Source organism: Heptranchias perlo, chromosome 4 (assembly GCF_035084215.1).
Source record: "Heptranchias perlo isolate sHepPer1 chromosome 4, sHepPer1.hap1, whole genome shotgun sequence".
NCBI classification, from domain to species: domain Eukaryota; kingdom Metazoa; phylum Chordata; class Chondrichthyes; order Hexanchiformes; family Hexanchidae; genus Heptranchias; species Heptranchias perlo.
Window position 1 is genome coordinate 86,926,629 of NC_090328.1, and position 24,954 is coordinate 86,951,582.

The 24,954-nt window shown below is 41.4% G+C and overlaps 1 protein-coding gene across 4 annotated transcripts in view; it reads left to right on the top strand.

The window, feature by feature from the left end:
• The window catches only part of kank1a (KN motif and ankyrin repeat domains 1a), a 292,375-nt gene that overhangs the window by 216,188 nt on the left and 51,233 nt on the right, over positions 1-24,954 (top strand). For 3 of the 4 annotated variants that reach the window (XM_067983269.1, XM_067983270.1, XM_067983272.1), the window contains one exon: positions 8,546-8,659. In XM_067983269.1, the coding sequence (XP_067839370.1) occupies positions 8,626-8,659 (34 nt within the window). In that variant the 5' untranslated portion in view covers positions 8,546-8,625. Of the gene's footprint in view, positions 1-5,572; positions 5,639-8,545; positions 8,660-24,954 lie in introns of those variants that run through there. The other variant, XM_067983271.1, reaches the window with a different exon arrangement.

Sequence of the window (24,954 nt, forward strand, 5' to 3'; positions counted from 1 at the left end):
GGTCCAGTTAAGTTTCTGGTCAATGGTGACCCCCAGGACATTGATGGTGGAGGATTTGGCGATGGTACTGCCGTTGAATGTCAGGGGGAGGTGGTTAGACTCTCTCTTGTTGGAGATGGTCATTGCCTGGGGCTTGTCTGGTGTGAATGTTACTTGCCATTTATCAGTCCAAGCCTGGATGTTGTCCAGGTCTTGCTGCATGCGGGCACGGACTGCTTCATTATCTGAGGGGTTGCGAATGGAACTGAACACTCTGCAATCATCAGTGAACATCCCCATTTCTGACCTTATGATGGAGGGAAGTTCATTGATGAAGCAGCTAAAGATGGTTGGGCCAGGGACACTGCCCTGAGGAACTCCTGCAGCAATGTCCTGGGGCTGAAATGATTGGCCTCCAACAACCACGACCATCTTCCTTTGTGCTAGGCATGACTCCAGCCACTGGAGAGAATTCCCCCTGATTCCCATTAACTTCAATTTTACTGGGGCTCCTTGGTGCCACACTCTGTCAAAGGCTGCCTTGATGTCAAGGCAGCCACTCGCCTCACCTCTGGAATTCAACTTTTTTTTGTCCATGTTTGGACCAAGGCTGTAATGAGATCTGGAGCCAAGTGGTCCTGGCGGAACCCAAACTGAGCATCGGTGAGCAGGTTATTGGTGAGTAAGTGCCTCTTGATAGCACTGTCGACGACACCTTCCATCACTTTGCTGATTGAGAGTGGACTGATGGGGCAGTAATTGGCTAGATTGGATTTGTCCTGCTTTTTGTGGACAGGACATACCTGGGCAATTTTCCACATTGTTGGGTAGATGCCAGTGTTGTAGCTGTACTGGAACAGCTTGGCTAGAGGTGCGTCTAGTTCTGGAGCACAAGTCTTCAGCACTACAGCCGGGACGTTGTCGGTATCCAGTGCACTCAGCCATTTCTTGATAACACGTGGAGTGAATGGAATTGGCTGAAGACTGGCTTCTGAGATGGGGATATCAGAAGGAGGCCCAGATGGATCATCCACTTGGTACTTCTGGCTGAAGATGGTTGTAAACGCTTCAGCCTTGTCTTTTGCACTCACATGCTGGACTCTGCCATCATTAAAGATGAGGATGTTCATGAAGACTCCTGCTCCCGTTAGTTGTTTAATTGTCCTCCACCATTCACGACTGGATGTGGCAGGACTGCAGAGCTTTGATCTGATCCGTTGGTTGTGGAATCGCTTAGCTCTGTCTATAGCATGTTGCTTCCGCTGTTTGCCATGCATGTAGTCCTGAGTTGTAGCTTCACCAGGTTGGCACCTCATTTTTAGGTACGCCTGGTGCTGCTCCTGGCATGCTCTTCTACACTCCTCATTGAACCAGGGTTGATCCCCTGGCTTGTTCGTAATGTTAGAGTGAGGAATATGCTGGGTCATGAGGTTAGATTGTGCTGGAATACAATTCTGCTGGTGCTGATGGCCCACAGCGCCTCATGGATGGCCAGTTTTGAGCTGCTACATCTGCTCTGAATTTATCCCATTTCACACGGTGGTAGTGCCACACAACACGATGGACGGTGTCCTCAGTGTGAAGACAGGACTTTGCCTCCACAAGGACTGTGCAGTGGTCGCTCCTACCAATACTGTCATGGACAGATGCATCTGCAACAAGTAGATTAGTGAGGACAAGGTCAAGTAGGTTTTTCCCTCGTATTGGTTCACTCACCACCTGCCGCAGGCCCAGTCAGGCAGCTATGTCCTTCAGGGCTCGGTCAGTAGTGGTGCTACCGAGCCACTCTTGGTGATGGACGTTGAAGTCCCCCACCCAGAGTACATTCTGTGCCCTTGCTGCCCTCAGTGTTTCCGCCAAGTGGTGCTCAACATGGAGGAGGACTGATTCATCAGCTGAGGGAGGACGGTAGGTGGTAATCAGCAGGAGGTTTCTTTGCCCATGTCTGATCTGATGCCACAAGATTTCATGGGGTCTGTTGTCAATGTTGAGGATTCCCAGGGCCACTCCCTCCTGCCTCTATACCAGTGTACCACCACCTCTGGTGGATCTGTCCTGCCAGTGGGACAGGACGTACCCAGAGATGGTGATGGAAGAGTCTGGGATGTTGGCTGAAAGATATGCTTCTGCGAGTATGGCTATGTCAGGCTGTTGCTTGTCTAGCCTGTGGGACAGCTCTCCCAATTTGCACAAGTCCCCAGATGTTAGTGTAGGGGACTTTGCAAGGTTGACTGGGCTTGGTTTGCCTTTGTCGTGTCCGGTGCCTAGTGGTCCGATGCCGGGTGGTCCGTCTGGTTTTATTCTTCTTGTGACTTTCTGTGGCGAGATTGTACAACTGAGTGGCTTGCTAGGCCATTTCAGAGGGCGATTAAGAATCAACCACATTGCTGTGAGACTGGAGTCACATATAGGTCAGACCGGGTAAGGACGGCAGGTTTCCTTCCCTAAATGTTGATTGTTGTTCCACGTTGATCGGACATGTTGAACATCTACTAAGACTTCTAGATCTTTTAGATTCACCTTCAATTATTTCCAAACCATTCATGTACTATGTATGTTGCTTTCTTTTGTTCTGTGCAGCACTTTACAATTGACAATTGTGATGCTTTTTTTGAGTTTGACCAACCATTGGTGTTTGTGTAGTCAGATGAAAGAAAGAACTTGCATTTATGTAGCACCTTCCATTACCACAATGTCCCAAAGCATTGCACAGCCAATGAAGTGCAGTCACTGTTATAATTTATGGAGACATGGCAGCCAATTTGCACACAGGAAAACAAATGACCAAATCATCTGTAATTGTCAAGTACAAAATGAACAACTTGGCAATGTTGCTTTATTTAAGCTGACCTAGGTATGTTACATTTTGATAACATTGCCATAGGTATATAATACATTTTAAAAGGTTCCCAATAAATTCAACTAGAAGAACAGATTTTGTTTTCCATCTATTATTTGGCTTTAGAGTACATATTAGCTTCCCCCAATTTCAGGGAGTATCTTGGCACAGTGAATTTCTGGAAATACAAGTTGTTTTTTTTTCCCTTTTATATCTATTAAATCATGAAGCATATTTAATTTCATATGCCCTTCCAGGAGTTGGAATGTGATCAAAGTCAAGTTATCAGTGTATTCACATCGACATACAGCATTTTATTGTTTTACTGAAATCAGACTGTTACTACTGAAAAATCAAAAGCTGAAACCTTTTTGGCATATTATAAAAATAAACATTTTAATTTTCTGGTCTCATCCCTATGACAACTTGTCAGCTGAACCTGGTAGCATAACAATTATAGTTCTTAATTTACACCACTTTTGTCAAAGTCTAACTGCGGGTTGACCTTCTGAAGTATTGGTTGCAAGTGTTGAATGTGCATGGCCATTGGCTGAGCTCCAAGGTAGAAAGTAGCATTGCACTTTGAGATTTTTGCCTTTGTTACATTGGCTATACAGTGTGGTATATTTGTATTGTTTGTGTAGTGGTGCTTGTAAGAGAGATCCTGCTGCAACTTATTAAATTATGTTTTTTTTAATATACCTCAATATATAATGAAACATGGTTGTTTTTAAACTGACTGGAAGCAGTCTTCCCTCACAAGACCCCAACTGAGAATAATATCTCCACAAAGGCAGACCACACTCGTTAATCATACAAGGGACAGGTAATGCCTTGCCTTCCAGTTACAGTGCATTTTTAGAAGTTTCTGTGTGAGAGGCTTGGACAAAGTGTGAACCATTATGCTTCAAAGGATGCTTCAGTCAGTCCATTATGCCTTTTGAAATTGGCTTAATTGACTGACAGCTGTGCACGGAGGCCTCTTCGGTGGTGATGAATAGTTGACCAGTGCACTTTTTTGAACCAAATGTCAGTTACTAAGGCAAGATAAAAATCCATAAAAGTAGAAGCACACGTGTTATGGATTTCTAAGATATGGTTATAAGGACTCTAACAATGGATTCTACAGGGTTACCAAAAAGTAGTGTTTTGGTCTCAGAAAAAACTTTTACATTATAGGGTTATGTTCATTGTGGGAATTCATGCTGGTACTGTTTTTAGAAGAGCAGTTATTGGAATTACCATTTCATCAGTTGATTTATTTTTGCTTCTGTATCATTTATATCTTTGAATAAAAATGAATTAGTAGTTTTAGCCTGAGATGTATAATTTATAATTGTGGTATTTTTCTGCCACTTTGGTTGCCCACCATAGTTTCCCGATCTGCCTTATAGTCCAGTGGTTCAAGGGTATTAGGCCTGAGGTACGATACACCACACACAGAAGTTTTGCCTTATAGATGGTATGGGCATGCCTATGAAATCTGTCTTTCACCGCAAGCATAAGTAAAGTGTGTTAGAGCGCTCAAAATCACAATGGGGTGGGGCAGAAGAGACGTTGAATGGCCTGTGTGTGTAAACCAGCTTCATGTACCGCTACTGAATTTTCTGCAGATTTTAAAGAGTTGACTGTTCAACAGATATAAAGTTAAGTGGGAGTACAGGAGGCAACATTCATTCTAAAATGAAAAAGATGTCCAGCACAAAGTGAAACCAATGTAAATCGTGTCTTGGGAGATTTTACTAGTCAGAGGAGCAGAGGTCAGGCCAGCACTGTGTGCTGCATTTTTGGAGCTACTATAAAGAATATGTCACAATTGTCAGCTTCAAAATTATACTATAGTTGGTTATTATGGATCACCACAAGCATTGTGCTGACCACCCATTGTCTATGATGCTGTTGATGGAAACCGGTGTTAAATAGAACTCTTTTTCTCTTTCTCTCTACCTTTCCCCCCACCAAAACTTCCATTAACGGCCATGTATATATTTTTAAAAAGCATACACAAAGTGAAATGCTTTCCAGGCTGTAATCTGATTAATCAGCTGATGATTATAAACTACTTAAGCCTTGTTTTTGCGAATTATGATTTGATTTTTATTTCTCGCTCCAAACTGTCCTTCACTTACTCCTCTGTATGTAACTCATTAAACCTGTTAGCTTTTCGTCCTTCCATCTCAGGGTGTGTGACATGTTAAAATTTAGATTTTTAAAAATTATCTGATGGGATGAAAGTGAGAACAAATTTTAGGTTTACAAAAAAATGATCTGTACTTAAAGTCTTAGCTCCATGCAGGTTTCTCTTCTGTGTTTCATAAATTCAGACTAAATTATTCTGCACCAAGATTCAACTGTGACCACATCATGAGTTTTTAATTTCAGTTCTACCACCATAGGGAAGTGCAAAGCAGAGGTAAGGTGCTCTCCCAGACAGAGGTGGAATGAAACTTGGAAAGTGTGTTATCCCTGGCTGCTCTAGCTTTCTGTTAACCCGGAACTGAAGATTGTGATGTCCAAGGTCCAAAAAAAAATTTGTGTGGTCACAGTTGAATCTTGGTGCAGAATAATTTAGTCTGAATTTATGAAACACAGAAGAGAAACCTGCATGGAGCTAAGACTTTATGATCCCGTTAGAAAATAGTGCATTACTTATACTTCAGGAAAACTTCGATCTCTTGCAGATCAAGAAGAAGCCTGCAAAGCATCATGATCGAACAAATTCCATTTGATTACCAGTAAATGGAATTTGCCCTGTCTTGAAGCATCTGTGTTACCCATTGGAATGCAGAGTTGAAAAGTCATGTGAATCTTACTTTCTATGTAAGTAATTTTGTTCTTCTTCGCTAAGTGCAGAATTTTGTGCTTCGTCAGTTTACCCATAAAGCTGACTTTTTAACTTCAGATCATCAAGTCCTAAGGACACATCTGAACGTAATTTACACAAGTGGTTTTCTTAGAAGTATGAAGGTGCTATCTTTGTGGTATCAATTGTGTGCACCCTAAAAATGCTTTTTTCTTTGATAGCAGTTAGTGTCAGTATTCTAACATGTCATTGTACAACCTTGCTGACCCTTGCTTTGAAATGTTATACTGAGGTTTGAGAATTTTCAACAGGGCAGGTTTGTCAAGACTGTGAAAGCAGTGAAGAAGTCTGAACAGAAGAAAATTGTGAATTTAGATAACTATATTATTCATTCTGAGTTACTCGCCTCATCAATATATAGACCTAGAAAATCTAGAGATTATTGATTCTAATTTGATGAAAGCCGAAAAATGTTTGGTAATTCTAAAACTGCAGTTAGCAAGCAGTACAGATCACTGGTCAAACCACATATTTTGACTTCTGTGAAATGTTACTGGCAGATCATTGAGAATTTATGCTGGTACTGTTTTTAGAAGAGCAGTTACTGGTAGAACTCTATATTGTATTAGTCAAAATAACTGCAATAAATAGATTTGACTGGAGTGGAAGTTTGAAATTTGAGTTTTTAAAAAAAAACTTGGTGAACATATGTTTTTACAAAAAAAAATTAACCTCGAGCAGAGCTATGCCTGACTCTTCTGAATAAAGCACTTGGTAATTGTTTTTGTTTTTAAAAATCCATTAAAGATAGAATAGACCATGGGAAAATATGTATTTGGAAATCAAAATTAATCGGATACAACATTCAGCGTCCTGAAGAATTATCTGGCACATTTGTATCCAGTCACTCTGGTAATGTGTGCTGACTTCTGAATTTTATAACTAAGACTGTGTCAGTACCTACTCTGAATTTCAAGTAGCTTTCATATTTTTAGTATACTAGTAAATTTTCCATTCAGTGCTCACTGCGAGGAATTTAAAGGACAGAAATATTGGGGTAGAAAATCCACCAGGCAGTCCCTCCCTCTTACCCTGCTTCAGTTTGCAGGGTCAGGAGGAGGTCACATAATTTAAATGCCTCTGGCAGGTGAATGTATGGGGTAGGTGTGGTACTGTGCCCCACTCTTCTGGAAGCCATGCTGCCCTTCAGCCTTCATGTAAGGGGGCTGAAAAAAACAATCAAACTTTTGAGATCTTTGGGCTCCAGGCTGCATCCCAGGCAGATCTTCCCAGGTGGGGTCCACTAGCTGGCCTGGTATGTCTGGTCTCATCTGGTGTATTGGTCACACATGCTCTGCCAGTCTGGGGACACGGGAACTTCTGGTATTGGGAGTCCCCAGCCCTCTCCCACTCGACGTTGATGGCTTTGTGTGAGGGCTCCACCCTCAATACGTCCTAGCCTAATTTGTGGCCTTTCTGGTGCACTTGCATAGGAGTGCACTGGTTGGGCAGCAGAATTTCAATATTGATTTAAGGCTACAAAGTGTAATTGGTGTTAAAACACTGAGTTCATACAGGGGTCAACCTAGAGCCTACAGATATTCGAGCTTCATTTTGTGTGTTTGGAGAGGTTCTATATTTCTTCAAGTGTAACACGGAAATATTTGTGAGAAGTGTGACTAGCAAGAAATTCTGTTTCTTTAGTTTGTAATATATGGTTCATTAAGGTAGCTTGTGCAGCTTGTAATTTCATTGCATCGCATGGGAGTTTGTTATTGTGAAGTATAAATATATTAACGTCCTGTTTGTTTCTGAGTCTTGTAATAGATGCATAAACCTTCTATCTACTAATGCTTTGACAATATTCAGGACTTAAGTACTTCAAATAAAAAATTGTTTAATGTTTGTTTCAGATGTGTTTGTGTTTTTTTAATTAAGATAATCAGAAAACATTTTGAAATTTATTTGAAGTTGGACATCCATTTGGATAGTCATTTTCTTTTGGCAGATTCTATGTTGACATTCTTTTGAAAAGGCAGGAAAAATGCTGGACTTGATTTTATCATGTCCTTTCATATGTCTGCTTTCCATAGATAAAAATTATGATGGTACAACAGTTGCCCTCTTATCACCTAATTAGATACAAAAACACATCATCTGTGTTTTTTCACAATAGTTTCATTTTAATACTCAAAAGGAGTATCATAGGGGAATAAAGCACCTTCAAAAAAAAAAGTACTGAGTATATTTTTTAAAGATCCTATTTGATTTTTTTACCCTTTTCCTTCTGCTCAACTATACCTATCATGTTGGGATATGTTTCCATGGCTATCTGATACTTCTCCCAAATGGTCGTTCTTGTGATCGTAGGCAGTGACTATTAGCACACTATATAATTGGTTTGAGATGGACCACAAGCATCTCGGCTGAGCCTGTTCCAGTCCACACATGTTTTTCAGCGTGGTCACTCAGTAGTGATCGTAACCCTGATTGACTAGCTGCTGCTCAGGAGCAGTAAAGCCAGTTGCACATAATTGGCTCCCTGGCTGAAATCAGCTGAAATGGTGCACAAACCAGGGATCAAACATGGTACCTATTTTATTTGTCTCACTGAATGATGTCTTTATCCACAGAGCTATTTGGGAGGCTTGTTTAAAATTCTTGCTGTGTTTCTAGTTAAATCCAGATACTTTTGAGGTTTTGAAAATCTATGAAGCTCTTTGTACAAAATAGCTACTTGAATCGTTTTTGTTCCAAAGATTTTTGTTGTGCTGCAGTGAATATATGTATGTGTGCACGTAAAACACAAGCTATGCTTCTTACTAAATTACACAATTGAAGTTAACTTGCACCAACTCAGAATTGCTAGAAGAATGAATTGGTGATCATGTACTTGACATACGTGTTTTCTGTTTCCTTTCCAGATTGCATGACTGGCTGGACTTGATGCATGGTGGTTGCATGACTAATGTCTTTGTGGATTTATGAATAAACAGATGCAGATATGGCTCACACTGTGATTAATGGGAATGTTCCAGGTAACCAATTATATTATTGCAATATCGTATTATAGAAATCTGCGTTCCTTTGAAACCAAACCTTTGGAAAGGATTACTTAAAGGTCCAGTAAGGTTTCACCTCCAAATGATACTAAATGTCTTGCATTGACATATCCTATTCCATTTACTGAAATTACTATAGTTATTGTTCTACAAATCAAATAATAGGTAAACAAAAAATGCAAGTGATATCAAGGTAATAACTCAAAAAAATTAATGCTACAGAATGAATGTACATAATCTTCAGCAGAATTATATTTATTTCGTATGAGCACGCAATGAATATGTAGAAAAATTGATGCATTGTTCAATGAAACTTGTCTTTTGAAAGTGTAATAGGATTTTGTTCAAAGACTTGAAAGCACTAAGCCATAAACAAGCATAACTTCACCAAAACAAACACAAGTAAGAACATATATGAGTGTCAATTTTTTTAATATATAAGGTCCTTATTTGGTAGCTAGTGTAGCAGTCCCCTGGCCTAAATCATTTACTTAACACTGTGCTTAGGAGGATTGAGACAATCATTCAGCTGAAATGTATGCTCTTTCACACATCTTGAAGAACACAAGTATAACAGTGGATGCATTTATAACTTTTAAATATCTTATTTAGACAGTGGAAGAAATCAGTTTTCACTGCACAGTACATTATGTGGCTGGCTGATCCATTCTTCCCAGGTGTTGAGGTTAATATTGCAAAATTTCAAGGTGGCCTTTCATGTGTCTTTAATAGCATTTCATCTCACCACCACTGTTGCGATATCTGGACTGTAGCTTGCTATTTGACCGCTTTGCTCGGGCCACGTAGCTTTTTGGCCTTGTAGTCAACTTAAAGACTGGCGTCATCCAGTCACAACCCCTGTGGTTACGATCATTGCCACAGGCATACTCTGCTTCCGTGGTAGTGTTCTCTCAGAACGTCACAATTGACGACAGCGTCGCTCACTGGATTGGCAGGGCTAGTTCCGCCTTTGGCATACTCAAGCAGAGACTCTGGCAGGAACGAGGGGTTAGTCTCCCAACATAAGTCGCTACATACCAAACTGTTGACCTCACCACCCTACTATATGGATTGGAGTCGTCGAGACTAAAAGTCGTCTCGGCAGATTTGTTTTTATACTTCTCCTTCAGTGTTATGTTATCTGTAGGATTTTAGTTAAATGTAATGTTGAATGTGATATTCTCGTACTGTGACCACTTGAATAGTTAAAATATTCAGAGGTACAATTAATTTTTAAAAATCTTTTCAAGCTATCTCTGGATTTTGAGGTAAAGAGTACTAGTGAATTTAAATGTCTTACGGAGGGGGGAGGAGATTGATAAATTGAGTTTCCTGTGCCATTTAAACATTTAGATTTGATGCATTTACTCTCTTTGCCTGCCCCCCCCCCCCACACAATAAACACATGCCATTTTAGTATTGCTGCTAATATTTAAAATATTTTCAAAATGCGATCAATGAATGGGAAAAATTAACTTTTCACACTTTTTTTACATAGCAAATAATTTATTAGCTTTCACTAGTGGCCCTCTTTTAACTTCTCCTAAATTTACCTGAGCACTTCTTTTTCTTAATTAAACACAGAATTAATTTCCGCATAGGTTTCCCTGCTCTATTCTATGTAAAATATTGAATAATATAAGCAGTTTAGCTGCAAGGTAATTAGTGATGAAGGAAGCAAAGTATGGAAAACAAAAGCTAGTTTTAGAATTGAAAAATAATCAACGGTGATAGTAGTAGGAGTCACCATTAAATTGATAAATCCAATTATTTTGCATTGCGGTAAGGAATATGGGAGCCTGAAGATTATGGAATGGAAAATAGCTATCCATTTAGTACCATCTCCCCATGCCCTTTTCATTTTGTCATCTTCAAATATTTATCCACTTCTCTTTTTTAAAAACGATTATGGATCCTGCTTTCTGGTTGTAACAATCCTCTGCTTTAAAAATCTCCCAGCTTCTCCCTTTGTTCATTTGGTGAAGATCTTAAATTTGTGCCCCTCCTAGTTATTGTTTCATTCATAGTTTTTATCTATTTACCATTTCAAAACTCCTCATAATTTTGAACACTTCTGTCGGAACTCCTTTTAATTTTGCTGTAATGAAATGAGCCCCTGTTTCTCTAGCCTCTTGGGGGGGAAAAGTAGATTGGAGTATAGAACAGTTGTTGATATAAGAATCTGAGAGTAATGGTGATGACTCAATCTTCCACTTACTGCAAGTGTAGTCAACTTGAGTGAAAACCTGTGACCATACAAAGAAATTTAGACCCTCGGGTCCAAGGTGAGAAACCGATTTAGAAATAATAGAGCAAATAAGCAAGCATCAGAGAAACCGATTAATAATCTTAAGTGGAATGATAGGCTAGGCCAATAATTTATAGTTTTCATAGAAAAATGGTTAGAATCATGGAACTTGATCTCTAAAACACTAGTGAAGGTCAAGGAACCCAATGTAATTAAAACTGAATTTCACTTCTTCAATCACCTTAACAAGTTTCTTTAATTGTGAATGGGTGGAATTGTAGAATATGATCCTCAAATCAGAATCAGGTAATAAAAACTGAATTTACTTTTATTGAACCGCCAATCTTTCAAGCAGGAAAGATGAACTTAAGGATGCCATACGTCATCTTGGGTTTAGTACTGAGCAGCTGTAGGTGGAAAATTGCAATCATTGGCTTCATACTACATACCAAGGAAAGATAGAATGCATGCACTCGTTTTTTAGCAGTAGGTTACATTTTCAGTAATTGAATATATTTTCTTAAACTGATGTTGAAACTAATATTCGGGATACTTGAGAGTCCTTGTTCTAAACAGGTAGCCCTGGCAAAGCTGGAAGAAGGTTACAGAACTTATCAATGTTTTCAAAGTAGTACTGTACATTTGATCTGGGGAAAAAAATAGATTGTTCAGTCAGGATCTGGATATCTGCTGTCCTTTTTTAACAAGAAATATCTTTTTTTAGAGAAGGAATATAATCCATTTTTGAATAATGGATGTCTGAGTCACGTGTAAATTTTGCTTAATTGTCATTTATGTTGAAACATCTTTCACTTCTCCATGCCTTTCTTGGCACCGAGCTTACAGTAAATTGCCTTGTAAAATAGTTGAGTGTTAAATTATTTGATTTTATAGTTTGGAGCACTGCAATCTATAGCCTTAAAATGTCAGATTTGACTTTTTGTTCAGAATTGTGGTTTCTGATTTACAGTAAGATTAATTGAATTGTATCTGTTTTAACATGAACTTCATTCACAGAAAGCCAGACATGTGCAGACTAATTAGTAGCTTAAAAATATGCATTTTGTTCTGGGAAACTGAGAAATGAAGTGCTTATTTATACCACCTAGGAGATCTCTTTAAATGTGTGACTATATGACTGCAAAGGCTGGTCTTAAGCTGTTGTTTTCGGCAGCAAGTGAGTTCTTGCACATGTCAAACTAAAGGAATCTCAAGAAAAGTATATTCAATGAGATGAAGGATTGAGCATATGGAAACCTGCTAAGAGCATGTTAGGTAAACTAGATCTGAAAATCTATTAATTGTGGATTAGAACAAAGAATTACAAATCTTATCCAGATGTTAAGGTGCTCTTTGAAATCACAATAGAGTGTTGTAGAGATGATAGCCTAGGTGCCAAGACAGAAGGGCTAGAAGGGTGAATGTGCAGCATGATGTCGTCCTATTTGAGTGTTCAACGATATTCCCCTGCCCTATAGATAAGATTCACAACTACTGTGGAAGATGTTGTTTATGTCAAAAGATCAAAACAAAAATCAGCAGCGTATCTGTTCTCCACATACCATGTATATTCTCTTAGGAACAGGAGTAGCCATTCAGTCCCTTGAGCCCGTTCCGCCATTCAATTAAATCATGGATGATCTGCGTCTTAACTCCATCTACCCGCCTTGGTTCTGGAACCCTTACTACCCTTGCCTAACAAAAATCTATCAAACTCCATACTTAAATTTTGAAATCTTAACTCAGCAAATCTCATAGATGATTGTTACCTTGGACTCCTGTCCCTTTTAAGAACGTCCCATCACACAAGTTCCAGTGACTTCGTAAATTATAGTGTAAGTCATTCTCATTTTCTTTTTTTCTTTATTCTCCTCCTTTTCTCTTCTCTCTCCTTTCTCACTTATGCCCAATTACCACCTCATCAGTAAAGTGATGGAAGGTGTCGTCGACAGTGCTATCAAACGGCACTTACTCACCAATAACCTGCTCACCGATGCTCAGTTTGGGTTCCGCCAGGACCACTCGGCTCCAGACCTCATTACAGCCTTGGACTAAACATGGACAAAATAGCTGAATTCCAGAGGTGAGGTGAGAGTGACTGCCCTTGACATCAAGGCAGCATTTGACCGAGTGTGGCATCAAGGAACCCTTTAAAATTGAAGTCAATGGGAATCAGGGAAAACTCTCCAGTGGCTGGAGTCATACCGAGCACAAAGGAAGATGGTCGTGGTTGTTGGAGGCCAATCATCTCAGCCCCAGGACATTGCTGCAGAAGTTCCTCAGGGCAGTGTCCTAGGCCCAGCCATCTTCAGCTGCTTCATCAATGACCTTCCCTCCATCATAAGGTCAGAAATGGGGATGTTCGCTGATGATTGCACAGTGTTCAGTTCCATTTGCAACCCCTCAGATAATGAAGCAGTCCGTGCCTGCATGCAGCAAGACCTGGACAACATCCAGGCTTGGGCTGATAAGTGGCAAGTAATATTCGCACCAGACAAGTGCCAGGCAATGACCATCTCCAACAAGAGAGAATCTAACCACCTCCCCTTGACATTCAACGGCATTACCATTGCTGAATCCCCCACTATCAACATCCTGGGGGTCACCATTGACCAGAAACTTAACTGGACCAGCCACACAAATACTGCGGCTACAAGAGCAGGCCAGAGGCTGGATATTCTGCAGTGAGTGACTCACCTCCTGACTCCCCAAAGCCTTTCCACCATCTACAAGGCACAAGTCAGGAGTGTGATGGAATGCTCTCCACTTGTCTGGATGATTGCAGCTCCAACAACACTCAAGAAGCTCAACACCATCCAGGACAAAGCAACCCGCTTGATTGGCACCCCATCCTCCACCCTAAACATTCACTCCCTCCACCACCGGCGCACGGTGGCTGCAGTGTGTATCATCCACAGGATGCACTGCAGCAACTCGCTAAGGCTGCTTCGACAGCACCTCCCAAACCCACGACCTCTACCACCTTGAAGGACAAAGGCAGCAGGCACATGGGAACAACACCACTTGTACGTTCCCCTCCAAGTCACACACCATCCTGACTTGGAAATATATCGCCGTTCCTTCATCGCTGGGTCAAAATCCTGGAACTCCCTACCTAACAGCACTGTGGGAGAACCTTCACCACACGGACTGCAGTGGTTCAAGAAGGTGGCTTACCATCACCTTCTCAAGGGCAATTGGGGATGGGCAATAAATGCTGGCCTTGCAGCGACGCCCCCATCACATGAACGAAAATAAAAATAAACTTCTTGGTTCTCAAACTCTCCTCCCTTTCCCCTCTCACTCCCTTTCTTTCACTCACTCACTACCCTTTCTCTGACTTATTCCCCTTTATCTCTCTCACTCTCTTTCTCACTCTTGCTTTCTCTTTTTTCATTTCCCCCCCTACTTGCATTGTTAGCCATTTTCATTCCACCCACTCCATTGTTAGGTGCAGTTTTGCATCCTTATAAGTGAAATATTGTTTAAGCAATATTTTAAATCAGGCTGTGGGTTTATTTTGCACTTAAATTTAAAAATAATGGACAAGAAATAAAAAGCTTTGTTAACTTGATGTGCAGAAACCCACCACCATGCTTGAGTCTCCGAATGAAATGACTGAGAAATCCATATAAGTACAGTTTCTGTTTGTCTGATATGGATTGCACACTCCAGTTATCTAAGCCCAAAGGACTTGGGTGCAGGTTGGCAAGAGCCAAGGCTTAGGAAGCCCAAGTGTGTGTAGAAATCCTACTAGAGCATAACTATCTAAAACTGGATAGCTTTTCAGCACAAATTACTGGTCAACTTTCTTCTTACCTCCAGCTAATTTCATTTTACAATTTGGGCATTGGCTTGTATGGTTATCTTGGATCAAATGGAAAAAAATCCCAGACCCAGCGACAATGTACTCTTTCAGGTCCCATCAGTAAGCCAAGCTGGGTGATCAATCAACAGTTCTCCAGATTGCTGCAACCTACCAATGTGTGAATGTATTGTCACCATTCTCCTGCCCACAAGAGTGACACAACCATAGCCCATTGAGTGGTGATTCCACCAGATGGAAGTTCAGAGCTTCAAGGAAGGCAATGAGCATTGTTCCAACAGCAGTAATCCGAAACCAGAGTTTTCTCTCATCAGGCACTGGTTTACAGTGACTGAATAAGTAAAACTGTTTTCATTATATGGGATTTTGGGATTTCCACGAGTGTTTTGAAGATTGCAGTTGGCAGTGTCAGTTTATAATCAAAATCCTAGAAACATAGAAAATAGGAGCAGGAGTAGGCCATTCGGCCCTTTAAGCCTGCTCTGCCATTCAATGTGATCATGGCTGATCCTCTATCTCAATACCATATTCCTGCTCTCTCCCCATACCCCTTGATGCCTTTTGTGTCTAAAATCAACTGGTGACTGAATAAGTCAAGTTTAGTTTTCATTATATAGGATTAAGGGATTTTCTGGGATTTTTTTCAGTTTTTTGGAATCATTTTCCATGATTCTGTCTATTTTTCTATGAAAACAGCAAACCGGTGATCTTGCTCATTAACTATATGACAAATATCTGCCTTCAGCGTGGGGGTGTAGTAGTGGGAGACAGCCTGTAATGTGCACTCAACCACCTTGATGTTCCAAATGTACATGCCAGTTTACTTGCCACCAACAGCTTATTCCAGGACATTGTGCTTTGGCAAGGAAGCATGACAGTAGAAAGTTTGATTTTCTTCTGCAGGGTGCTGAATGATGGACCATTGTAGGCCAGATCCATCCTCTTTGCAGCCGCTTGCCTTTTTTTTTGCCACAAATCTATCTGTAAAGCTTGGCTCTGGGTCTAGTTTATTGGCCAAAGGAAGCCCTTCCGTTACATGCCTAGGATTCCGGACCTTTTGAAAATTCACGTGGAGAGAATGGTCAAAATATAAATATTGCAAACCAGCATCATGCAGTGGTAATTAGTACTTCCACTATCCCTGGTGGCCTTGGAACCAAACCACAAAGGAAAATGGTGCATATTAAAACCAACTCTTCGCTTGAGTCTTAATTTTTAAAAAAACAAGTCTAGTTTTCTCTCCCATCTTAAGGACGCTGGGTTTTACTGGGGTACAGTTCCAGCTGCCTGCTGGTACCTTGCCCAAGTTGCCATTCTTCATTTGTGAGTCTAGATAATAAATATTTGCAGGCTATTAACCATAGCTGAGCCTGATTCTGTTATTGCCTAACATCCTCATACACATACTTTCCAGGAGGTTTACTGGATTGCAATCAAGAGTTGGAACTTTGATGTTTCTCTCCCCCTCAAGCCTAGAGGTGCTGAGGCCAATTGTAGCACCCCAAATGTTGCCCTGCACCTAACAGCACCGTCTGGGAATCAAACCTGGTAGCTTTTGGTTTGGATAACTTAGTGCCTTTATCCACTAGGGGAGATTTTATCTAAATCTTTACCACATTAATTATTAAGGTAATGGTATAAGCAGAATGTATAAAGAGACTTGTATCTTGATTTATTTCCCACTCATGGTGCTAACTGTAACTGCCCCACGTCTTTGTCACTCGTGAGTTACATGTCAGCCACTCTTGGGATATAAATTACTTTCATGGATCTTCATGTTATCAGTTGATTTAATATAAATGTTTTTTTTTAAACCTAGCTCAAGTAAACTGTCAACACAAAAAGCTGGGGCCCATGCAGTATTAAATTTATGGGAGCTGTGGCATAGACTGAGAGGTGGAACTCTTCCACTCTAGATATCAGAATGATGGTAGCTAACCCACACCTAGGCTTGATGTGCAGTATTGCATCTTACCTGCTTCTGTGCTTCTTCAAAATACTTCGTAGTCCAAAAGAGCTAATTGAGCTGAATGAGAAGGTTGAAGGTTAAAAAAAATCAGTGGACCAATTATACACAAAATAAGCCTGGCAGACTTGACCGTTTATGGCGCACAACTGGTTTAGCCGTTGATCGCCAGATCTGGCTGGACCACAGCAAGCACTATTGGTCCCTGCTCTTTTCTGCCAAAACTGCACACAATTCTAGGATCATCCTGGAATGCCGTTGTCTTAAACCCCTCTTCTCCCACAAGAAGTGCAAGCAGCTCATGGACTTCTTTGTTGCTAAGATTGAGACCATCCCTCCCTTCCCCAAGCCCACCTAGCCAAGTTTCCCCCCTGCCCTACTCCAAAACTCTCACCTCTCTCTAGTTTCTCGCCTATCTCCACTCATACCCTTTCCAAGCTTATCTTGTCCATGACCCATCTCCTGCTCTCTCGACCTTATTCCCACTAAACCACTGACCACCCAACTTCCCTTCGTGGACCTCATGGCAGCTGATATTGTAAATGGTTCCCTTGCCTCGGGTACTGTCCCGCACCCTTTTAAATCTGGCGCTATCACCCGCCTCAAAAATCCACCTTCGACCCGTCTCCCTTTGCAAACTACCACCCCATCACTAACCTCTCTTTCCTCTCAAGTCCTTGAACACGTTACCGCCCATATCTGTGCCTATCTTTCCTGCAACTTATTGTTTGAACCTCTCAATCAGGTCTCCGCCCCTGCCACAGCACTGACACGGCCAAATCAAAATCACGAATGACATCCTTTGTGACTGTGACCATGGTGTACTATCCGTCCTCATCCTTCTTGACCTGTTTGCTGCCTTTGACGTGGTTGACCACACTATCCTCCTCCAACACCTCTCTCCCGTTGTCTAGCTCAGTTGGACTGCCCTTGCCTGGTTTCGCTCTTATCTATCCAGTGTTAGTCAGAGAATCTTAACAACTTGCATTTATATAGCGCCTTTAACGCAGTAAAACATCCCAAGGTGCTTCAGAGGAGCGTTATCCGACAAAATTTGACACAGAGCTACATAAGGAGATATTAGGACAGGTGATCAAAGGCTTGGTCAAAGAAGTAGGTTTTAAAGAGTGTCTTAAAGGAGGATAGAGAGATTTAGGGAGGGAATTCCAGAGCTCAGAGCCTAGACAGCTGAAGGCACGGCTGCCAGTGGTGGGACAAAGGAAATCAGGGATGCACATGCATACTCCATCTTTGTAATATCGCCTATCTCCGCCCCTGCCTCAGCCCATCTGCTGCTGAAACACTCTTCTATGCTTTTGGTCTCAGACTCGACTATTCTAATACTCTCCTGGCCGGCCACCACCCTCCATAAATTTGAGCTCATCCAAAATTCTGCCCCTATCCTGACGCGCACCAAATCCCATTCATTCGTCTATCACCCTGTGCTCGCTGACCTGCATTGGCTCCCGCTCCGTCGCTGCCTCGATTTTAAAATTCTCATCCTCGTGTTAAAATCCCTCCATGGCCTCACCCCTCTCCATCTCTGTAACCTCGTCCAGCCCTACATCAACAACAGCATGCATTTACATAGTGAAATGTCCTAATGCGCTTCACAGGAGCGATTATCAAACAAAATTTATAGAACCCTCCCCAACTCTGACCTCTTGTATATCCCGCACTTCCTTTGCCTCACCATTGGCAGCCGTTTAGACCCCAAGCTCTAGAATTCCCTCTCCACACCTCTCTGCCTCTCCACCTTTCTCCTCTTTTAAGACGCTGCTTAAAACCTACTGCCTTGACCAAACGATTGGTCACCTGTCCTAATGTCTGATTCTTTGGTTTGGTGTCAATTTTTTTTGTCTGTTTAAGCTCCCATGAAGTGCCTTGGGACTTTTACTATATTAAAAGTGCTATATAAATGCAAGTTGTTGCTTGTTTCAGGAGTAAGAAGGCACAGTACATCTATCTAAAGGTGTACCTCCCAAATCCATTTCTTGAACAATGCACTGAAAACATTTCTATAATTAAAGCTTGCTTATTTTTGTCTCTTTAATTGTATGGTGCTTTTAAGAAAGTAAACCATATAAATCCAGCTTGTGTAGCTCCACAGTACTAGCTGTTTTATTTTGAGAGAAAGTGAGCTATGATGTCAGTGCTCTGGCTGAAAACAAAAAAAAAATCATTTCCTATGGGTTGCTATCAATCTGCAGCCCTTTGTCTAATCTTTAACCACTGTAGCTTAAAGCATGAGGCAGTTGCCAATACAGGCCATATAATAATTAAACATTGCTCTATTGACTGTGTGGTTTTACTTTCTTTAATGCTTGCAATAGAACCTGAAGGATAGCCCTCTGAAACTCTGGGTGATTGGTACAACTGGTACAAACTGGTATTAAGAATAAAGGTAGAATTGAGATCTTTGGCTTGGCAGCTGCTACAACATTTACAAGGAAATTCCAAAAGAACGGAGCAAGCTGGCCCTAGCAATGCTAGTCATTTGCCTGCTGGTGTGTCGGGAATCAATGGACCAGTCTAGCTGAGCAGTGTGCTACAGACTTGCATTTTGCACTGTCTGGGATAAAGAGAAGGATTATTACTGTGTGGTAAGTAGACTGGCTACATCTTTATTTCAAACTTGTTCCATTATGTTTCTAGAGAAGCAAAATTTAACAAGCCAAATTTTCTTTAATGCAAACAGTATTACTTTGACATTTACAGCGAAATCCTCAGTGCAGCAAATTTGACAAATAGGCTTATACAGTAATGTAAGCTGCTAAGAAATTATTCACTAATTGTGGATTTGCCGTGTTCATGATCAGCACATGAGTCGGTCCCAAAATTCCACTGCCTGCATTCCACTGTTCTCTCAGCCCCAATCCTCATCAACCCCATCCTCCAATGGCTTTTCATTTAAGACTTTGAATTCGAAATCCTTGTTTACGAGACCTCCCCCACGGCCTTGCTCACTCCTTTCCTTTGCCACCTTCTCCAGCTCTTTGTATCAGCATGCGTCCTTCACTCTCCTGACTGTATCCTTTCCATTCCTCTGCCTCCCACTCCCCCTTTTGGTGATAGAACCTTCAGTTGTTTTGACCCACACTCTGGAACATTTCCTAACTTTGCTACATCACTCTCCACCTTCAAAATCCTCAAACCTTCCTCTTTGATAATGCTTTTGCTCACCTCCCCTAATTTTTCTACTGCTCAGCATTAGTGTGCAAAGTACATTAAATGTGCTATAAAAGATCACACATCTGATCAAGCCCTTTGCCAAATGCAAACAAAGCATTTTTGAAATCAATTTTATATAAAATGTTTCACTAGAATTGTTTCACTGCACCATCATACACAGATTAATAAATTCGGCTTTTCTTGAAACTAAGCTTCATTTTTTTTTAAATCTCGATCCAGGCATAAAATGTTTGTGCACTGTTTGAGAACACAACTGCAGATATAATCAAATAGTCTCAGTGACTTCAAAGATAATCTTTGTTTGCAAAAATATGATTATTTCAGCACATTTTTGATCTTGAAGTAATCCTGCCAAAGGTAAAATATTTGAAATCACATGTGCAGTCTGCCTACAAAATATGATGAGCTAAATTTTGCCCATGGTTTTCTCTTAAAGTGCCTATTAACTCACTTCCTTAACATTATAGTCGGGTATAGTTTGGCTCCCTTAGCTTGATAGAATCGTAGACCCATATTTTCATGGGTCCTTCAATTCTGTCATCAACCTGAGAGATGGCTTTAATAATGTAAATTTGGGGAGCCAATACATGGACGTTACTGTCCTGCAATCCAAGCTGTAGAAGCACCAAATGTAAAAGTGTCTAAAATGTCTTAGAGTTTTCATGTAGCTTTTGAGTATGTCTCTACACTTGTGGGCTTTGGTGAAACATTTGAGCTCATACAACCCTTTACTGGTCTCCTACTTCAGAATTCCTCAGTGAATTCTTTACTTCAAAAAACAGTGCCTTCAAGCAACTTGATTTCAGTGTTTTTTTTTTAAAAACTGAGAATTACTGGTCCTGGATTAGGTGCTGAGGGAACTTTCGTATAGCTTTTGTATATTCACAAAAGACGGAGATAATGCAGGGATTGTAGTTAAGGAGGAGAAGTGTAAAGTATTGGCTGGGATAAACATATTGAGAGGAAGTATTAAGGGGTTTAGCATCTTTTAAAGTAGATAAATCGACAGTCCCAGATGAAATGTATCCCAGGCTGTTAAAAGAAGCAAGAGAGGAAATAGTGAGGCTCTTACCATCTTCGCTGGCTACAGACGTGGTGCCAGAGGATTGGAGGACTGCTAATGTTGTACCATTGCTTAAAAAGGGAGATGAGGATAGACCTAGTAATTACAAGCCAGTCAGTTTAACCTCGCTGGTGAGCAAATTATTGCAATCAATTCTAAGGGACAGTATAAACCGTCATTTAGAAAGGCACAGAGTAATCAAGGACAGTCAACGTGCATTTGTCAAGGGAAAGTAGTGTCTGACTATCTTGATTGAATTTTTTGAGGAGGTAACAAGGAGGGTCAATGAGGGGGGTAGAGCGTTTGATGTAGTCTGCATGGATTTTAGCAAGGCTTTTGATAAGGTCCCACATGGCAGACTGGTCAAAAAAGTAAAAGCCCATGGGATCTGAGGGAAAGTGGCAAGTTGGATCCAAAATTGACTCAGTGGCAGGAAGCAAAGGGTAATGGTTGACGGGTGTTTTTGTGACTGGAAGGCTGTTTCCAGTGGGGTTCCGCAGGGCTGGTATATATTAATGATTTAGACTTAAAAGTATGGGGGCATGATTAAGAAGTTTGCAGATGGTACAAAAATTGGCCGTATGGTTGATAGTGAGGAGGAAAGCTGTAGACTGCAGGAAGATATCTATGGACTGGTTAGAAAATTGGCAAATGGAATTAAATCTGGAGAAGTGTGAGGCAATGCATTTGGGAAGGTCAAACAAGGCAAGGGAATACACAATAAATGGGAGGTGTAGAGGAAGAAATGGACCTTGGAGTACATGTCCACAGATCCCTGTAGGTAGCAGGACAGGTCGATAAGGTGGTTAAGAAGGCATATGGGCTACTTTCCTTTATTAACCGAAGCACAGAATGTAAGAGCAGGGAGGTTTATGCTAGAACTGAATAAAACACTAGTTAGGCCACAGCTAGATACTGTGTACAGTTCTGGTCACCACATTATAGGAAAGATGTGAATGCAGTAGAGAGGGTGCAGAGGAGATTCATGAGGATGTTGCCAGGACTGGAGAATTTTAGCCATGAGGAAAGATTGGAAAGGCTGGGGTTTCTTTTTTTGGAACAGAGGAAGCTGAGGGGAGATTTAATTGAGGAGTATAAAATTATGAGGGGCCTAGATAGAGTGGACAGGAAGGACCTATTTCCCTTAGCAGAAAGGTCAATAATCGGGGGCATAGATTTAAAGTAATTGGTAGAAGGATTAGAGGGGAGCTGAGGAAAGTAGTTTTTCACCTGGAGGGTGGTGGGCGTCTGGAACTCACTGTCTGAAAGGGTGGTGGAGGCAGAAACCCTCATCACATTTAAAAAGTACTTGGAAATGCACTTGAAGTGCCTTAACCCACAAGGCTACAGACCAAGTGCTGGAAAGTGGGATTAGGCTGGGTAGACTATTTTGACTGGCAGAGCCACGATGGGCCGAATGGCCTCCTTTTGTGACATAAATTTTCTATGTTTCTATGTATAGGTTCTCGAGACTAATGATTAATGCTTAGAAACGATAATGTGGGATAAATTTAATCGTCGCTTGGACAAGTGTGGATTAATAAAGAAAAGCCAGCACGGATTTGTTAAAGGCAAATTGTGTTTGATGAGGGCAATGTGGTTGATGTGCATATGAACTTTAAAAAGGCGTTTGATAAAGTGCCACATAATACGCTTATCAGCAAAATTGAAGCCCGTGGAATAAAAGGGGCAGTGGCAGCATAGATACGAAATTGGCTAAGTGACAGGAAATAGAGAGTAGTGGTGAGCGGTTGTTTTTCGGACTGGAGGGAGGTATACAGTGGTGTTCCCCAGGGGTCAGTACTAGGACCACTACTTTTTTTGATATATATTAATGACTTGGACTTGGGTATACAGGGCACAATTTCAAAATTTGCAGATGACACAAAACTTGGAAGTGTAGTAAACAGTGAGGAGGACAGTGATAGACTTCAAGAGGACATAGACAGGCTGGTGGAATGGCAGATGAAATTTAACGCAGAGAAGTTCGAAGTGATACATTTTGGCAGGAAGAATGAGGAGAGGCAATATAACCTAAATGGTACAATTTTAAAGGGGGTGCAAGAACGGAGAGACCTGGGGGTATATGTGTACAAATCTTTGAAGGTGGCAGGACAGGTTCAGAAAGCGGTCCTGCGCTTTATAAATAGAGGCATAGCATACAAAAGCAAGGAAGGTATGTTGAACCTTTATAAAACACTGCTTCGGCCACAGCTGGAGTGTTGTGTCCAATTCTGGGTGCCGCACTTCAGGAAGGATGTGAAGGCCTTAGAAAGGGTGCAGAAAAGATTTACTAGAATGGTTCCTTTATTAGCTAAGTCATAGAATATAAGAGCAGGGAGATTATGTTAGAACTGTATAAAACACTAGTTAGGCCACAGCTTGAGTACTGCGTACAGTTCTGGTCGTCACATTACAGGATATATGTAATTGCACTAGAGAGTGTACAGAGGAGATTTACGAGGCTGTTGCCAGGGCTGGAGAATTTTAGGTATGAGGAAAGATTGGATAGGCTGGGGTTGGTTTCTTTGGAACAGACGAGGCTGAGGGGTGATTTAATTGAGGTGTACAAAATTATGAAGGGCCTAGATAGAGTGGATAGGAAGGACGTATTTCCCTTAGCAGAGAGGTCAGTAACTAGGGGACGTAGATTTAAAATGATAGAAGGATTAGAGGGGAGCTGAGGAAACATTTTTTCACCCAGAAGGTGTTGGGGATTTGGAACTCTCTGCCTGAAAGGGTGGTGGAAGCAAATTCAACCATGGCTTTCAAAAAGGAATTGGATAAATACTTGAAGGGAAACAATTCGCAGGGCTATGGGGAAAGAGCCAGCACTGGCTCGATGGGACGAATTCCCCACCCCCCTTACGGTAACCATTCTATGATTCTCTCCATGGATGTGCTTTTTATTCTTTGTAAAGTGTCCTTGCATCTTTTCAATACGCAGTTTATTTGGAGTACTTTTTCCTTCACGTGGCACCTTGGAATACTGGGTGAGCAGAAATTTCCTCCAACTAAATATTGAAGCCATTGTTTTCGGTCCCCGCCACAAACTCCATTCCCTAGCCACCGATTGCAGCCCGCTCCCTGGCCACTGTCTGAGGCTGAACCAGACTGTTCGCAACCTTGGCGTGCTATTTGATCCTGAGATGAGCTTCCGACCATATATCCGCTCCATTACCAAGACTGCTGACTTCCACTTCTGTAACATTGCCTATCTCCACCCCTGCCTCAGCTCATCTGCTGCTAAAACATGCCTTTGTCACCCCTGGACTTGGCTGTTCCAATGCTCTCCTGGCCAGCCTCCCATCTTCCACCCTCCATAAACTTGAGCTCATCCAAAACACGGGTGCCCGTATCCTAACTCGCACCAAGTCCCGTTCACCCATCACCCCTGTACTCGCTGACCTACATTGGCTCCTAGTCCACCATCGCCTTGATTTTTAAAACTCTCATCCTTGTTTTCAAATCCCTCCATAACCTTGCCCCTTCCTATCTCTGTAACCTCCTACAACCCTCCAAGATCTCAGCACTCCTCCAATTCTGGCCTCTTGCACATCCCTGATTTTAATCACTCCACATTGGCGGCTGTGCCTTCAGCTGCCTAGGCCCTCAGCTCTGGAATTCTCTCCCTAAACCCCTCCACCTCTTTACCTCTCTCCTCCTTTAAGACACTCCTTAAAACCTACCTCTTTGACCAATATCTCCTTATGTGGCTTGGTGTCAGATTTTGTTTGATAACGCTCCTGTGAAGCACCTTGGGATGTTTAACTATGTTAAAGGTGCTATATAAATGCAAGTTGTTATTGAAATTGGTCTTGGTCAAATTGGCGATAACAAATTGGCAACCCATTTTACACCCGCTTGATTTTCTTTTCTGTTGAAGTCAATGAGGAAAAAAAAATCTGCCGGGATGTAAAGTGGATGGCCAATTCACTAGCGCCTGTAATGTGCGACCACCCAAGACCAATTTCAC